Genomic DNA, 16,018 nt, shown 5'->3' with positions numbered 1-16,018 from the left:
AGTCGCGGTACTTTGATGTCATACCGATTGATCTGCGCAGCGCCGCATGCAGTCAAACATGCCAATAATGAAACAATGATTTGATATGCTTTTCTAAAAGATAAATCTACAACCGTTTGACAATTATATAGCTAAATCCAAGTCACTTCACAGAAGCACATGCATGAACACCCATAGAAAGTGTCAGTTTCTCCAACATTTTAATGACATTCACAACTTTTTCAGTTTTACATAACCCCATTCCCAAGCTATCATGAGTAAAGAGATAACCACTTCATTGGCCAGATATCACTCAGTTCATTTATCACTGTAAACACTAACTTAAGGAAGGCAACATGCTCAAAATAGTCCAAGGTGTAGGCTTGAAATCCCCTTGTTTGCCTGATATAAAAGTTTATATCCTTGTGCAGAAAGCAACACACGTCGAGTGCACCTGCTTTGTGGATGCAAACAGTGTCATGGTGGACTGTACCTCAGCAGCGTGCTGAAAATGTACACTTTTATTTGTCCATGTGAACAATATCCTGGCTGATAGAACTCCAGTCAAAAAAGATAAATGAGCAACTGCTTTCACTGTCTCTGATTGATGTATAGGCTACTATTATAAACATATAAACAAGTTTAAAAGTAGTTTCTTTTATATTGAAGAATCCTCTTTTCCTTTGTTTTATTGATAGATTCATCTTGCAGTATTTGATCAAACGTCTTCTGTCCGTCCGCTGTATTCTGCAGCTGCTGCCGGAAATCCCAAAGTAACTAATCAATGTCAAACCGTTACTTCAGAAGCCATTCGTTCACTGAAAAGAGCAGCAGAGAAGACGTGTCAGATATCTGCTAAATCAGATTTTCCATTTCGGTCTGTTTCAAGAGCAATTGTTATAATAAAGCAGTTCAATAATGAGATCGCTTATTTATATTGAACATTGTATATTGAGCATGCATTATTGCAAAAAATTGCTTACGATACATTTCGCGCATGCTATTTATGTGCAGTGTGTTGGTAAGACAGACCTCTATACTGCGGCTTCATCACACGATTGTTGGGACAGTCTCTTCTCTGACTAAAGTTGATGTTGGTGCGGATGCAGCGCTGGTGGAGCAGCTGCGGTGGTCGCATGTTGTCACCCATACTCAGGAAGATTTGAGACGGGTTATTTTGACTGAGAAGTCGAAGAGATTGCATCTGATGACAGTAAAGAGTGTTAAGTGCTTATCTCCTCATGTAACAAAGTCAAAATCATCAATCAATTTCCCAAACTGTAAATGTCCAAAGTTAATATTTGACCAATGTACTGTTACCTCTATCTGTGAGATGTATATTGGCCTATTCATTAAGATCCAGGTGGCTGTCTCAAGGCACGGTGGAATAGTTATGGACCCCTCATATGTGATAAACCGAGAGGTTTCTGGATACAGCTCTTCAATATCAAGCCCCATCAGTAAGTACGCGTCATCTGAAAAGATATCAAATAACTGAGATCTAGGCTGAGAGGTATCACACGCATTATTATAAAATACCAAAAGGATTTCAAGACGCCTAGATATATTCCTACAGGATATAACAGGATCACTTCAGCATTATTAGATGCAGAGAGGATACAATATCACAATATAACATCACCAGTTGCATTGATAAAGGCCATTTTTGCAGACTCACCTCCGCCTCTGCTATCTTTGTCACTAAAATTTCCTTCTGTGTTATGAAAAGTACCCCAAGTTTGTAAGAGAATACAAAATAAATGTAAACTTCCCCAGGCCATAGTGTTAAACATTATTATAAGTGGACACTTACGTTTATATGTAATCCTTGTAACGGTCTCTCGGCTCAGCATTCGGTTTAGAAATGAATTAGTAGGCTCTGAAATCTGAAAGTAATGGAAAATTAAAAAACACTATACAAACCAGATCTGCTAATTTATCACCCTTGAAAAATAACTGAAAAACAACCAACTTTTTTATCTGATGCCAGCCACACTAATGGTTTCAGGAGACAAGGAATATATCAACCAATTTGATTTCTTTGGTCCTTTTGCACTTGACATACTATAAACTTGAGTGTGAAAAGTAATTTGTGTTCCTCAGAAAAAAAACAATAACATGAGCTTGTCACGACAAAAGGAGTAAATAACGGCAGATTTTTCACTTGGGGTGAACTATCCCTTTAATAAAACATGGCTTTGTTCAATACATTAATCACAAATGGCATAAGCTACCGCTGAGACCTTTCATTATGAGATAACAGTATCTCCACTATACACATTAATTGTCTTGTAGAATTCATTCTGGTGCATCTCGTGTTTTTCCGATTATTGAACACGTATGCCTTTCATCCAAGTGGCTTCATTAGTTATCTTTCGATTCTTACGCATCACGATCACTGTGTGAAACCAACACTGCATCCTTTCATCTCAACCCTGGCTGTTCTGCCTCAATTTTCTCAAAAGGCACGATATACACCATCAGGGAGGCGATACCCACAGAGATTTGCTAGTCGTAAGATGTCACAGTGTGAGATAAAGTTAAATGCTGGCCAATCGCCACCATTTTCCCTTCAGTTAAGATGGAAAAGACAAAATGTGAACTGATGGTCTAAAATAAATTCTACATAACATTCTACAATGACCCAGACAACTAAAAGTTATTTTCAGACATGATCAATAATGTTTTAATTTGTACTAATTACTAATATTTATTTATTTGCTAAAATGCGGAATACAAAATTGCTTGGTAACATTTCATAATAGCTTTTATTAACAGTCTAATGCATTTTAATATAGCCTCAGTGTCATTTTTGATTTTCTTCACACTGCAAGTAAACTAATGCCTAAAAGATAGCAATAAAATGTAAATCAATAAAACGCTTTATTGTGGTAATGTTACTTTTATTAATCAATTCCTAGCATTATGCACTGTGTATGAGGAATTTTCAATCTGAAAAACTGCCTTTAGAAAAGTATGTTTCTATTTTACATATCAAAAATATGATTTGTTTATTAGCAATAACTAATAATGTCAGAAAAATGTTTTGAGGAAATGTTTGTTGCATGGAATAGTGTTTGTTGCATGTAAGCAATATTGTGCATCAATGGAATGTTCACAAATGCTATGAATGCTAACTCTTTGGATAATTTATTGATTTAATAATCTGATCTATTTATTAATAATCAATTATTACTTACTGTATTTTCAATATTAAATTAAAACGTATATTGTAAATAAAAGTTTTTAATTCCGGTTAGAATCGTCATGGAATATATTGCTGCTGTCCTTCTGAAACTTTATCTCCATATTTCGTGATTTAATCTTTTTGCCATAAATGATTATTATAAGTCACCCTCTAAGTTTGTCACTGGGTTTTGCAAATACTGTATCTACCCAATAAAAAAGTACTTTTCAAGTAAAAACACAGTATTTAATGATTTAAAAGTACAGTGTTTTTCCATTTTCTCAAAAACAGTGCATTTAAGGTTTTTTAAGGACAGCAACATCATATATCATATAAAGTGTGGATGTACGAACTACTGGTCTTATAAGCATTATATCATGATCGTCAATAAAAACGTTTTAATATTCAAAGGACCTGAACCTACTAACCTTCATGAAAATAGAAACAACCGCAATTCCATTAGGGCCCCTGGCAGCATCACTGTAATTTAAATACAAGTCCTGATTGTAATGGATGAGCTGGACCTGTAAACAGAAGAAAACACTTTAGATAACACCTGCAGGGTAAATGTGCATATGGAGCCATAATATTACGACTTTACGTCTCAAACAGTATATATCTGCATTCATAAATTAACTTTTAACTGTCAGCTAGTAATCTTACGTAACACAGTAACGAGTTTCAGTACATCACTCTATATAAATATTTTGCTTTGTTTTGCGTAAATTGTTAATGATTTGTTAATGGGAAACATTATGAAGTTCCTTTATGCTCCTCCACTGTGTTTTATCGTTATTTCAGTGCAGCTCAATGGAATCAGCAAGATGGAAGCCAGCAAAGCTGGCGCTTAATTTTCAGTTGCTCAAAATTGCATTGGAGCTCATTAGAAAATATGCTACAGTCATCAGTTATAATGAGCTCGCCTGTCTGCCTCAAAATGAAGTTGTTGGAAAGCTGTTGCCCATATAACCTCATTTGGATTAGGAAAATTAAGTGAGGCTGCTGACGGCAGTGAAATCAGAGGTGAGGTGTGGATTACACCGGACGGTACTCGCTCGAGTGGCAGCATGTAACTCTTAAGTTTAGGCAGTTATTGGATATGTGTTACTTGTATAACCTGATGAATAATCTTGACCATTTACGAAAGGCTCTTGTTGGAAAGTTTGTATTTCCGGCTCTTGTTGGAAAGTTTGTATTTCCTTTTGAAGTATAAGCTAAGTAGCTGGTTTTGCCTTAGGACCCAGAAGTCGTGACCCAGTATGTACCAATATTGTTTAACACACAAAATGAAATGCCAGCCAATAATTCACTGCACAAAACACTATTCTCTGTTTGACCTTGTTGCAGGTATATTATTGGATGAGGTCACAAAGCTCCATGTAGCCATCTGCCTAATGTGGCTATTGCTTCCACACCAGTGATAGATGAATTTGCGCCAAATATCATTATGCTTGAATGTCCAGACTCTGACCCTTAAAATGTTTCTCTTTCCTTTTAAAAAGTTAATAAGCCTATTTTGTTATTTTTATTGCGCTGTGCACGATTTTATGGTTATCTGCATTTTATTGTTTGCATTAATCATTGCATTTCCCTGCTGTACTCAACCCTATCAAAACATTGACCCATTTTTGGGTCACAAACCACTGAAGTAGTCTCCGACAAAGCTTTAAAAAGCCACCTGCCTTTGTGATGCATGGGGTTCATATACACATAAAGCTGCTGATCTCATTCTCAATAGAAAGTTTTTCATTTCTCAACTATACAAACTGGAACATGCAGTAATTGACAAAAGTGATTTCCAACTTCAGAAGACTCTTATGCAACACAAATATTATATACAAAATGTTACCAAAAAAGAGGATCAACAATTCGTAGCCTTGGAATTATAAGGTTCTATCTGACATTTTTGTCAAAATTTAATTATTCACAAATTTAATAACACTTATTCTAATTTATTTACATCATGTGATGTCTTTTCTTAACGTTGTGTACATGTTGTTTTTAGAAAACAAAAGGTTTTATATGCAAAGACAAATTGAGCTCAATGTTTTAAAACTGCCCAGAATGTATATAAGGAGTAAAGATGCAAAACATTTAAAATCTGGAAGGCGACCTTGTCGTTTCAATTAGCGTTTATTATCAAGCACCTACATTTACTTTCAGCAATAACAGATATTTCAGACTGGGCAGAATGTGGTACTCATCAGGTTTTGAAGCAAAATGAACTGAGTAACATATACAATGTGTGTGGAGCATTTACTCAACATCACAATCTCCTTTTTGACGGAGGTGGCTTTTGGGGGGTTTTGCATCTGAACTCTTCATATAGAACCTTATATTCCAAGGCAACAAAATATTAATAACAGATAAAATTGTGGTAACTTCTTTTCTTTATTTCCATTGAGCATTTAGTTTTCTGAGCATTTTGGACCATATCTACACCTCATATTTAGTTTCATTTCACCTCAGGGGGCATTAAAAGCAAATATTGTATTGCATATACAGTCAAGCTTGCTGTTGTTCACTTTCTTTAGTTTCAATTGCACGGTTGCCGGTGCAACCCTCACTTTAGTACTAACCTTTCTTCTAAATCCAGAATAAAATACATTTCATTTATGCTCAATAGCACTGCACAGTACACATTTTCTGAGAAATTACTGCTCGGATGTATCACTCTAGTGAAAGATGGAGCAAATGACACGGCTTTGAAAGATTTTTCAGAGATCACTATGTTCAAATGAAATGTCATTGCGGTCTTGTAACTCTATTTCACCTTCCAGTTATTGGAAAGTCGACAGAGGAAAGTCGATCTTTTGAGTCTCGTTCGAAAAATCTGTGATGAAAGGGACTTACTTCATTTTAGCTAACATCATTACCTTCAGTGCCAATGCCTTTAAAGGTTTATCAGACTATCTAGACTTTTGAAAGCCAGGTTTAATTTAATCCCACAGCAGTGATGTATTTCCAGGCTCTTTGTTAGCTCACCTCTCCAGGGAAGGCCTGGCCGTTGAGCAGGTGCTCTGAGCCCCGGCTGTCCTCGCTGCCAAAATGAAGCCGGATCTCCTCCAGCCTGTAGCTGTAGCTCAGCGGCCCACCAGAGATGTTCACCAGGTGCGACTTGTCTGGGCGCAGGGATACGTGTCGACCCGTGTTATACATGGTTCCGCTGACCTGTTAAAGCACCTGGGTTATATTTCATGGATTCAATTTTTCTGCCATTCTCATCCCTGACCTTTTTGATAAATTGCTGTTCCGAGTGCCTCAGACTTACCTTGTTTATACAATACGTAACCTTACTGCAAGAAAAATAATAATTTTCAGCTGGTTAGGCTAAAAGGAATTATCTGCAATGCTGGACATTGTGCCTGCAGCGTGAGGAATCCCCAGAAAAAAGCATGAATGTAGTAAACGGATTAGTTCGGAAAGACCGAGGGGCATTTCAAGGTAAACATGGCTGGCAGGTGAAAATGCTAAGGTAGAAACTATACAGCAAACAGTCTAGGCTGCAAAAATAGTACATGTGAAAAGATGTCCGTTTAAAGTTGTGATTACTAATTAAGAACAACATGTATCTGATTATGGCACACTAGTGAACAGGAACACCTTTCCAAAGAGCTGTAAGTGTATTCACAAGTGTATTTTAATGAGGAGGATTTCAAATTAGCCAATATGGATGGCTCATTTGTGATCTAGGGAGAGTTTAAGAAGTGCTGATCCCTCAGGAACACGAGGATAAGCAATGAATTTAGCCCAACTCTTTTATCTCGATAAATGCGAAGCGAGTGGTAATTAAGCTCACTTTGGTCCGTGGCCCGATATAATTCAATGTAAAATGGAAAGTTAAGCGGCACTAAACTACGTCACGCTATTATGAATGACACTCATTCTTTTTCCGCATTAATCTGGACTATCCAAGACAGACGATCGAGATAAAGAAGAGAAGCAATCCAATATTTCCACTCAATAACTTAAGAATGAATGAATGAAAGCCTGGCAGGTAACATCGTTTGTCCATCTAGAAAAGACTTCAAAAGTCAACGTTTCCGTTACAGCCTTAGAGTTTCCATGCATAAATTCCCGTTATATAACAGCCCCCCTCCACCCCCCGCCCGGTAACTAATGCAGCCAACCAATCAAACTCACAAAGAACAATTCACAAAGAACATTTAGGTCTCCAATGGAATTTTCTACAGGAAAAAACAGAAAACACAGCCATTACAAGCTCCAATGAGCAAAGCATACATAAATGTAATTAGGTCTCTTGAAATAGGACCAGAAACATCTCACGAGAATATCGCCAACTTTTATTTGGGCTCCTGTCTGGGATACTAATGTATTATTGAGTGAAGATGAACTACGGTATATCGTCTATAACCACAACCTCTCGAAGCTTCCCTGGAGAATCCTTCACTGACATCCCCTGTCAGCACAGATGGTGCGTCTGCTTAATCTCCCCCAGCAGATGCACAGCAGCATTAATCATAAAACAGGATGTTAAATGAGGAATTAACTCTTTCCCTCCTTCGTTCTGAACTAAATCCCGCCGTTTGCTCTCAGTGGATCTACATCTTTTACATTTCACTTATAATCAATAATCGAATGCCGGATCCGTGTCAGTCTTGTATTGATTTAATTGCAGGTAAATGGGTTTGGTCACACTAATATGCTAGCAGATAACAGGTGTGCCGCACTGAAAGCAAGCAATTTTCCATGCCAGTGAGTATTTGTGATCTCATTACTACACCGCTGTAACAAACTAGCAGTTTAGAGCATTAGCCATCAGGCCGGCACATCTTCAAAGACTTAATTTGGAAAGCTTTACCGCAATGCCTTGCAAATATAATTGAGGATCTGGTTCGTTGGCCGGTGGAGTATAAACCCGCTACTTTAACATTCAGCTGCACACTTTAACAACCTAAACAACTGCCTGTCAAATAACAGCAACCGAAATGAATACATGGGTGATTACATTTGATAAATGGACTGGCCATGGCAGTTTATCTAAGCTAGTGGTTTATAAACCAAACGTGTCTAAATCCCTGTGAATTATGGGACTGGACCAGAGCAAAGAATGATGAAATCTACTCCTTATAGAGCTGTCCGTCTTCTAGCCGTTTAAAGTTACAGATATTGTAGACGAAATTATAAGGCGGCGTCTATCGTGGTGTTATTGCTATTCTAAGCCATGAGTATGATAAAGGGCTTTATCGTTGCCATTACTTACCTTTCGTTGCCCGGCGTTGAGCCGGAGCGGGCCAAGGAAGGGGTCAAATATCATTCGACTGGTTTCGATGTTTATAGGCGACTGTCTCTTTCCAATAGCGCAAAGGTTCCACGCAGTGTTAACCAGTCCCCAGAAAGACGGCACTGATAAAATATAAACATAAAAACAGAGTCCTGAAGATGTGAGAATTACATTTCAGGCTTTAAAGTAAACATTGTTGATTCAATAGCTGTGGGCTGCTCGCTTTGCTGTTTTGAAAAGGGTCACGATGGGATATGTTTGGGATTATCACAGATTGCTCATCCCGAATTTAGTCTGTGAGTCTCATCCACGGCGTAGATGTGGGTTGTGGGTGATATTCAATATTTGGTCTAGCAATCAACTTCACTACTTACTGTGCTGATTGTCATTTCAAATGAGGTCGATAGCGTGCAGGACTTGCATCCAAGTCAAATAACTATGTTAATGTGCTTCAGTTTACAAAACAAAAAAACATAAAACCCACACAGATGAAATTAGTCAGCAACATACCCAAAGGACAGGCTTGACCTTATGATTAATTTATTCTCCGAGATATTTTGCTCTTCTAAAAGCAACTATGCAACTCTTTTCCCTGATGGGAGAGAGATGTTTGGTGCATTGAACCGCAGAATGCAATATGGCCGAAGGAAACATCAGCCCGACACCAGGGGAATCCCTTCCATTAGCAGGAGCCATCTATTGTGAGGTGCGAGAAACGTGTGCCTGTGTGAGAGAACAGGGTACTGTGTTTGTGAGCCTGCCCATAAACCTCATTAGATCATCGGCATCTAGACCGTTTCATTGCAAACAGCATCACCTTTTGTCCCCATAGGATGTGATTATAAATTAATCCAGCAGTTAGCTGACCTGATTTGCTGACCAGCTCTGTAGGATGTTTCCAGTGAAACTGAACTAGGAAATATAAACTAAATACGTTGAAGAATTAAATTAGAATGAGTAAATGCATTAAATGCAAAGATTATAGGATGCGTTGAAATAGCACACAAGCTCTGTTCAGTGTAATGCATCGAAGCCCAGTACTCCTGTATTTTCAGCGTTGCTTTGTACAGTGACCCAAATAAATGATTGTTTCCATAACTGTGATCTAACTAAAGCGTAATCCTGCTTTTGTCTGACATCCTGACAGCCACAGAGCTCATTACGTGGAATCTGTTTTTATTTTTTCCCTGTTGAAATTCCTCTTTCTGTGCTTCCTTAAATGTCAAGGACAGACGGAGTAGGAAGCTGCTAATAAAAGCGATATAAAAATCTGCTTATTTGAGTAGAAGCTTAGAGTCCCAGCTGGACCATCATTTTATTCATTCTGTACATTTATAGAGCTTGCCAAAAACAAGGCATCATTGTCTTAAAGACATAAAGTTATAATCTTAGAAGGGAAATGGAAAACACTTTAAAAGGCTGTTTCAAACAGTTTTATTATCTCATTTGTCTCTCCAAGGTGTGTAGTGAAGTTTGTTTTGTGTGCCAAGTGTCATAATTGAGTTTTTGTGGCCATTATCAACCCTTCTCTCTCTGAACAGTTTTGCTGCGATGGCTTTATGTAAACACCCTTCTCACTCCGGAATCTCATGTGAAATGAGATGCGGCACTTTACTGTGCTCACACACAGTATACTTTGAATTGGTCCGTCATTTAATAACTGTCTATTTGCACATCATTGTGATAGATTAAAACAAACAGTTCTTCTGGTATTTTGAGAAATAGTGTCTGTCATACTGTGTGGATTACTGTAATGGTTTGTTTATATATTAGTTGTGAATCCGCACAGCTAAATCTCTCAGTCCATTGTTGAGGTCAAAGCACTAGTCGTTGGGTTTGGAGTGATACAGTGATTTCGCTGTAGCAATTGATGAGTGCTAGACAGATGGCACCCTCATCCTCGGGGATCTGCGCCAGATTTGGCTTTGGGTTCAATACAATAATGAAAACTCTCTCAAAGTGGTTTTGGGGTATGACAAGGGAAAAATACTGAATAGTCACATTACAACACAATGCAACACTATAAGCGCTGATGTTGCATCATATTAAAAGTTGCATAAATACAGCAAGAGTGCATAAGTTCAAATGCTATTAATGTTTGCTTTTTACCTATTGCAGACCTTTGTATTTTTGAACATATGAGAGGTTATAGGCACATTTAATTGTTGAAATGGAGCGATAAGGCAATGTTTGCTCTGTTCAAAGTTTCTTGGAAAAAGTGTTAATGGAGTGTGTTGAAAATATACATTTAATCATAGTGGTGAATTGCTTCTGAGCTCTGCGTAATACTAGAACATGAGCGCAAACACCAGAAACGCTAATTATTGTTTATCTTTCAAAAATGTTAATGAGTTCAAAGCAAGCAATGAGCTTTCCAAAGCAAACGCTATTAGCTGAAACCCCCCAAACATAAATTAATGGTTGCCAAATGGGGGGAAACCAAGGTAAAGATGAATATAGGCACATTTTTTAAATTAAAGACCAAATTAACATTAAAACCATTTAACCCTCTTGTGTCAAACACCACATGGTCAATCTAAAATGAAATAAAAGCAAAATACAATTTTACAAGCAACTGGATTTCCATAATGAAAGTAGGGTGCCCTGTAGCATGTAAGTATGATGTTGCCGTCAATCCAACAATCCACCTCAGTATTGGGATGCTCAGCTTCTGTAGAAATGCATCGAAAATGCTTGCTCACCTTGGGTTTGGCCAAACGTGCTTTTATAAAATGACAGCTTTTTGCGACCTTGTACCTTTGCAAAAGCAAATGCACAAGCATGAATAATAAATACAAACACAGACTGTACATATTAACATCGGAAATGCAAGTAACTTCCCACACAATTTCTCATTAATAACTTAATCTGTTATTTAAAAAAATCAGTTTGGAATTGTTATTTTGTACCCAGTAACATGCTTTGCAAGTTTTAAAATTAAAGTTGTAAAAATTCTGTCTTCATTTACTCACCCTCTTGTAATTTCAAACCTTTATGACTTTCTTTCTTCCGCAGAACACAAAATAGATATTTTAAAGAATGTTGTTCACTGGCACCCCTTCACTTACATTGGTTTTGTGTCCATACAATAGAAATGAATGAGAGCCAGCGCTGTTTGTACATTTACATTTATGCATTTGACGCTTTTATCCAAAGCGTCTTGCATTGCCATGTCCTATAAAGTTGATTCAAAGTATGTGGAATCCCCTGGGATCGAACCCAAAACCTTGGCAATTGCTTGTGAAATGCTCCACTGAGCTACAGGAAAGCTTTGGTTACCTACTTTCTTCAAAATATCTTCTTTTGTGTTCTGCAGAAGAAAGAACAGCATAAAGGTTTGACATTACAAGAGGGTGAGTAAATGGTGACACAAGTTTTATTTTTGAGTGAACTGTCACTTTAATATATTACTGTATAATATACAATATGTATCTTAATATAATATATTTTGTGTGACTGTAGTCTATGTCTGTGAGTCATGAGGGAGGAGGTACATAGAAGGATGTTTATGGTTTGAGGAAGTACAACACTGAGAAACACTGACATAATGGATCTTGCCCATAAAGTACTTGCGCATTAGGGTACTAAGATTAATACCACAATTACGCCGGCAACTCAAGGCCATTGGTCAAGATCTCAAAAGCAAGAATACAACTAATAATCTTGAAATTTAAAATAAACTTGCGCTGTTCCCTAGCTTCGGATAGCACACCAATGGATTGGCCGCAGTTTAACCAGCAAAAAGAAAAGTAGAACATGTCACGTAGCAGTCTCGGCTCTTAACTCATAATCAGCTCTAAAACAGGACAGTTATTCATTCATTAATATGTACACTTTAAACAGGCGGTTTATGAATATGTAACATCATACCTCAATGAAGTTATTTTAAATCTGACTTTGAAATGAAGCCATGCCCTTTAATTGTCTGAGATGAAAGTGTAAACACTGTGACTCTGTGGTGCTTCTATAAAAACATTCATCTGTCTTTTTACATATCCCAACCAGTTCGACACTGCAACACTTAACATTAGCCACGTTATGAGCGAGATCAATTTAACAACAAATGTGAAGTAATATACAATAATCACATACATTATACGCAATAACTGTTCTTCGCCGACTGAACCAAGTGTCACAAGCACTTGAGGCGAGCGCTTAAGTTAAAACGATTAATAGTAAAACGCCTTCAGTTTTCTCACATTGGACAAGGAAATGAATGCTTCACATAAGAGTAATGTCTTAAGATTAATCCAGACATGTTGTGGGGGGACGCATGACATTTGCTTCTTGAAAGCTTTCTCATTTTCTTTCTTTCACCGGTAGTCTCAAGGACATTTATGCAATATTAACCCAGTAGCTTTTCTCTCTCGCAGAACACTTTCAAAAGAGGTAAATTTCGGTGCAATATATATATGTATGAGTTGCTATAGGGCTTACTTGATATCCAGTGCAGTTATGATTGATGCTATAGCCTGTGTCCTTGTACAAGTTTGCCTGTTTTGAAGTATTCCTCAGGAATCATCTCGGATTTTACAGCTCTGTCTGCTGTAGATTGTTTTTATTAAAAGCTTTTAAGCATGCAGAAGAGGAAAACACCATTAAAGTTATCACTAGTGTTCAAAGAGCTCTTTTGATGGCTACATACATTTATTCGCCTTATACATAGCATTGACTGGACAATGAATTACTTCAAATAAAACTCATAAAGTGCCTCTGCTGCAGTATACATGAATCAGCTGAAACCTGCTGTAAATATGGATTACATGAAATGTATTTACTCTTAAACCCAATGAGGCACTTAAAGTCGGGGTGTGTAATTTTTACAACTAAAATACTTCCTTCCATTCCACCTTAGTGTGCGAGACAACTACAAATAAGCCATGTGTGCGTGTTAACACAGTGACGCAGCAACACTGGCTTTATCAAAAATGGTACATTACTTTTACTTCACATTTAAAAGAACAGTTCACCTAAAAATGAAAATTCTGTCTTCATTTACAGGTTCCAAATCTGTATAAATGTCTTTGTTCTGATGATCACAGAGTTCAGATTCTTCCAAATATTCTCCGTGTTCATCAGAACAAAACGATGTATACAGATTTGGAACATCTCGATGATGACAGAATTTTCTTTTTGGGGGGGGTAACCCTTTAAGTTCTCCATCGCATGTAACATGCTGTTAAATACCTTTTTACATTGTCTGTTACAATTCATATATTATACTGTGCATGTGTGAGTCAAGTAGAATTAAATATTCATATGCACGGAAAACTGTTGTGATAATGGTTTATGACAGCACGCAAAGCCTCTGTGAAAAAAGTAGGTTTCGTGCAAAGCTTGCAAGCTTTAGTGTGACAAACGCCATGACTTTTGACAGGATGCATTCTGCATAGTCTTGTCTTTTCTTTAGTTTTTTTAAAAGGCTTACCTGGTATAAAGCTCCCTTGGACAACATCTTTGTAAGCCCACCAACCATCGTGAAGCTTTGATGAGACCGGCTGTGCTGCGAGAAAAGAGAAGATTCACACATCACTCACCCACGGCTCTTTGAAAATACAGTCACACCTGTGAAAGACCTCAGCTCCCCACGGAGAGAAGTTTTTGCTGTCAAACGTCACGATGAAGCCGTTTCTTCCCACATTTGAAGGCCTCTCAACAATCTCAGTTAGAATTACTTATACCTGAGCCAACAAATTCGACTAAGATGTAGATATATGTAAACATGGTATAGATTTATATTTGCCTAGCGTAAGGTTTAATTGGCCGAAAAACTAATTTGAGAGATGACAACAGAAGCATCCTTGCTTAGCTATAGGCCCTATCAGCGGAGAGGGAAAGTAGGTCACAGAGGCAGCAGACTCCAGCATTTTGAATTCACTCTGTTATCTCACATCACTATTCACCTCACCTCTCTCCCTCAGGCTCCAGGCTGCAGCTTGCATCATATCCACTGCCAAGTCAAGCACCCAGGGCCGCTCTTTAATACACCGCACCACAGCCCTACCCTCACACCAGCTCACTTTGATGTGCCCATCAAGAACGGGGCAGAGGATCATTCGGCAGCAATTTGCCTCCATGCCAATCTATCGACATCTGTATCTGGAATATGAGAAGCTTGTGCATTTAGTTTGAGCCACTCATTGGAAGGCGCTATTCGGAATCACGGTCGGCATCTGGAGCGTATGAAGGATGGACTTGGTTTGCATGGATTTGCTACATGTGCAGGTGAAAGGCCTGAAATTCACACACTCAAGTGAGCCCCAGCTACCCTATATCCTCTAAAATACATCCTTGGAGTGTTAAATCGAACAGAACATAGCGAGATTTATATAAATACCTTTTACATAAAGAAGGACTCTGTTGTGCGGCGGTGACCCCTACACTTCTAAATATGAATCTCTCTTTCTGCATTTTGGACACGCGTGAGTCATTGAGACAATATTTACTGGAAATAAGAAAATAAACCACATGCATTTGACCAGGTGGCACAGGCACCCACAAAGTATTCGATTTAGCTCATATCAAACTTTGTGTCTTTACAATGAGCCACTTGCATTTCAAATATATTGGACCTGCAAGCACAGATCCCACTCTTTGAAGATCTAACTTGTGTTTGTGTTTGGGAGATGTTCAACCCCTGAAGAGAAGATGACGTCAAACTCACGACTGCCAACCCACTGTGGGTACTTCAATAGCAAGTGCAAAAGACTCGAGATGAGCCTTACTTGAGCTTCAGCACATGAATCACTAACAATCTGCCAAATAATTTTTTTTCTTTGAAAAAACGTTTTATCCTTTATACTCTGATCACCAATAGAGCATGTATAGTTTATATATTGTATGATATGTGTTAAAATATTTTAACACATTCATTTCCACATTATGAACGTTACACCAAGGACAGATGTGCAGCAAAATGATCAGGATGCCAAATACGAAAACGTCCACACAGAAAGGCTCTAAATACGGGTGAGAAAATGTAAATCGTCCTTTTTCCATTTTTAAACGACTACAGTAAACATTTAGGCTAAACATTAAACATCAAGCATTGCAATGTAAATGTGTTATAGAGAATCACCGAGCCTATCAATATTAAACGATTTACATTTGTACGTCGATGCATTATCAGGCAACTGCGTTAAAGATAGAATACTGCACTAATAAACGTAAACCACTTAACTATTAAGAGATTCCCCCTTAAACACAACTTACCTTCTAGAAAGATGACATTAATGTTGAGAATGAGAATGAACTCCAAAACGTGCGGCATTATTCATTCAGTCCGTGTCCATCACGCTCGTCTTCGGGTTGTTAACTCTATACGACTTGCTGAAAGTGTAAAGCGGCACAAGCTCCGTCACTCGCTGGTATGAGCATCATCCTGTAAGTCGCGACCCCGGACGCTCAATTACAAAACGCCTGCTCCGTACACAGAAACTTATAAGTCTGGATTTTGACTAGACGCTGTCGGTCGCGCAGACCGCGGAAGAAAGAAAACGTGTGAAGGTTTCCTCGTTCGTGCTGTCTGAGTCGCGGATGCTGTTGCTGCGCTACCTGCCCGCGGATGAGAGGTTTAGCGCGCAGGAGGGGCTCGCGCTCCCGTGACG

The 16,018-nt window shown here is 38.2% G+C and overlaps 1 protein-coding gene across 1 annotated transcript; it reads right to left on the bottom strand.

Annotated features, from left to right (window-relative positions):
* Positions 1-183: 183 nt before the first annotated feature.
* Positions 184-15,938, bottom strand: ca10b (carbonic anhydrase Xb). Its single transcript, XM_079456252.1, has 9 exons — positions 15,624-15,938; positions 13,840-13,914; positions 8,391-8,533; positions 6,152-6,337; positions 3,595-3,690; positions 1,793-1,865; positions 1,300-1,454; positions 1,012-1,183; positions 184-797 (listed from the first exon to the last, which is right to left on the bottom strand). Exons 1-9 carry the CDS (start codon positions 15,679-15,681, stop codon positions 775-777), a joined length of 981 nt encoding a protein of 326 aa, XP_079312378.1. The 5' UTR covers positions 15,682-15,938; the 3' UTR covers positions 184-774.
* Positions 15,939-16,018: the final 80 nt, after the last annotated feature.

Source organism: Barbatula barbatula (genome assembly GCF_947034865.1).
Source record: "Barbatula barbatula genome assembly, chromosome: 5".
NCBI classification, from domain to species: Eukaryota; Metazoa; Chordata; class Actinopteri; order Cypriniformes; family Nemacheilidae; genus Barbatula; species Barbatula barbatula.
The sequence above is the reverse complement of the archived record's forward strand: the minus strand, read 5'-3'. Positions and strand labels throughout refer to the sequence as shown.

What these genes read in the sequence shown, in the direction of transcription:
- ca10b (XM_079456252.1), bottom strand. Translation starts at nt 15,681, where the DNA reads ATGCCGCACGTTTTGGAGTTCATTCTCATTCTCAACATTAATGTCATC. An exon ending in GCCAGGCCTTCCCTGGAGAG is followed by an intron (nt 3,691 to 6,151) that starts GTGAGCTAACAA and finishes TTCTGTTTACAG; the next exon opens with GTCCAGCTCATCCATTACAA. An exon ending in TTGTTTCTATTTTCATGAAG is followed by an intron (nt 1,866 to 3,594) that starts GTTAGTAGGTTC and finishes CATTACTTTCAG; the next exon opens with ATTTCAGAGCCTACTAATTC.